Genomic DNA, 2,378 nt, shown 5'->3' on the forward strand with positions numbered 1-2,378 from the left:
CCCCCCATCCCTGCATGGATTTAGCGCACACCCCACACCAGATCCCTGCATGGATTAAATGCCCCACAAAATGCCTGCATAGATTTAGCACCCCTCCCCCCCAGACCCCTGCATGGATTTAGCACACACACACCCCAGATCCCTGCATGGACTAAGTGCCCCCCAAGATGCCTGCATGGATTTAGCACCCCGCCCAAGATCCCTGCATGAAATGTAGTGCCCCTCAAGATCCCTGCATGGATGAAGTGCCCCCAAGATCCTTGCATGAAATGTAGTGCCCCCTCCCCGATCCCTGCATGGATTTAGCAGCTACATGAAGCCCTTTGCCCAGACCCGACCCATCTGTAATGTACCCGCTCCATTTTACTCCTCCCGTTACCAGTATCGTACCTAGACTCCTGGGGAAACTTTTAATATTGGCCCCCACTTTACCAGAGATAATGATAATAATAATCAAATAAATGACCATTTTCAGGCCCCCTTTTTGTCCAGCCCGCCCGGTTCGCCCACGCCTGCGTCCAGCCCTGCCCATCATTAGCAATGACTAACTAGAACCATAGAAAAGGAGGGTTGGAAGGGACCTAGTCCAACTCCCTGATCAAAGTAGGACCAAACGTGCCAAAACAGAAGCCCATGTCCTTCATGATCTCCTCTATTGGCTTTATTTCCTTCGTACCACTAAACTGTGCAAGGTGCAGACTCCAGGCTGTGGTTTGCACACAGAAGAAAGCCCATTACCAGTAGGGCAATTTAGGCCAGGCCCTCAGCTGATGTATGTTGGCATATTCTATTTACAGAGTAAGAATCCTATCACCTGAAATGTGGAGGACATGAAAAAGTGAGAATTAAATGCCATCTTACAAACACACACCTAAGTATTCTTTTATAGCTTGCCAGACTCTAGTGGAGGGACATGGTGCTTGTGGCAGTCAGTGCTTTCATTGTAAGAGCAATTCTGTGATGGCTTAATAGGATGCATTTGGGAATGGTTAGTGAAACATGAATATCCAAATGGCCTATATCTATATAATATCTCTTAATCCTGGATGCTAATCCTCAAGATGTATTTATCTGTACTTTAAAACATCAAATAAAAAAACTATTTAAATAAACCTTAAGGCTTGGGATATAAGCTGATGTTTTAGAACTTTAATAGAAGGATGTGAAATGGTATTAGTTAGCTGAGACCTAACTGGCATTTTGGCAATGTTGCAGGCTCGGGGTATATATTAAGGGGAGAAGAGAGAGGCCTTGATAGTCTCCTATGATATCCAAACATGAAGTTCCCTTGTACCTGTTCTACCCAAGAACTTAAATCCATTCGTGTTAATCTTCTCTTCAGCCTCAGTCATTTGTAATAAGTATGATCCCAGTGTTATTGCTCTAGTTGTGAGATCTGTATTACTCTACACAAGCTCCAATTAAAAAAAAAATCCTCATTAAGTAGATACTTCACATAAAACCATGACTTTTTAAGTCAAAAGAAATTCCCATGCATATAGTTTCATAGTTGGTCGGGTTGGAAGGGACCTGAGCAGATCATCAAGTCCGACCCCCTGCCATGGGCAAGAAAGAGTGCTGGGGTCAAATGACCCCGGCTAGGTGATTATCTAGCCTCCTTTTGAAGACCCGCAGGGTAGTAGCAAGCACCACTTCCCTTGGAAGTTGGTTCCAGATCCTAGCCATCCTGACTGTGAAGTAGCGCCTCCTGATATCCAGCCTGGATCTACTCTCAGTCAACTTATGGCCGTTGTTCCTAGTTATTCCTGGTAGTGCTCAGGGGGACAGGGACTGTCCCATTGCCTGCTGGTCCCCCTTCATAAGACAGCCACCAGACCCCCTCTCAGCCTTCTCTTGTGGAGGCTGAACAGGTTCAGGTCCCGTAGCCTCTCCTTGTAGGGCCTGCCCTGCTGCACCCTGATCATGCAAGTGGCCCTCCTCTGGACCCTCCCAATGCTGTCCACATCCCTCCTGAAGTGCAGTGCCCAGAACTGGACACAGTACTCCAACTGTGGCCTGACCCATGTTGCATAGAGGGGGAGGATCACCTCCTTAGACCTGCTCATAATACATCTGTGGATGCATGACAAGGTGCGGTTAGTCTTCCTGGTGTCATGACCCAAAAGGCATGATTGTGTGTGTGCGCTTCAGCACCAGAATTATCCCCGTCAAGTTGCAGAGCATTGCACGGGAGAGTTTCCTGTAGCAGAGGAAACCCCGGTGCAGGGACCAGTTTCCCGCCTTTTCTGCAGCTTCTTTTGCAGAGTGCATTGCTCATGTTGCAAGAGGAATGCACGGTGCAAAAGAGTTCCCACCACCGGTATGCAAATTTGTTCCCCGTGATTGGCTAGTGCTAAATTATTCACACGTGGCGGCTA

General features: G+C 47.4%; 1 protein-coding gene across 1 annotated transcript in view; it reads right to left on the reverse strand.

Annotated features, from left to right (window-relative positions):
- Positions 1 to 148, reverse strand: part of TMEM163 (transmembrane protein 163) — a 225,187-nt gene extending 225,039 nt beyond the window's left edge. The window contains exon 1 of the mRNA XM_025197586.1: positions 134 to 148. Coding sequence (XP_025053371.1) covers positions 134 to 148 — 15 coding nt within the window. The remainder of the gene's footprint in view (positions 1 to 133) is intronic.
- Positions 149 to 2,378: the final 2,230 nt, after the last annotated feature.

The sequence above is a fragment of the Alligator sinensis genome, unplaced genomic scaffold (genome assembly GCF_000455745.1).
Source record: "Alligator sinensis unplaced genomic scaffold, ASM45574v1 scaffold277_1, whole genome shotgun sequence".
Taxonomy (NCBI): domain Eukaryota; kingdom Metazoa; phylum Chordata; order Crocodylia; family Alligatoridae; genus Alligator; species Alligator sinensis.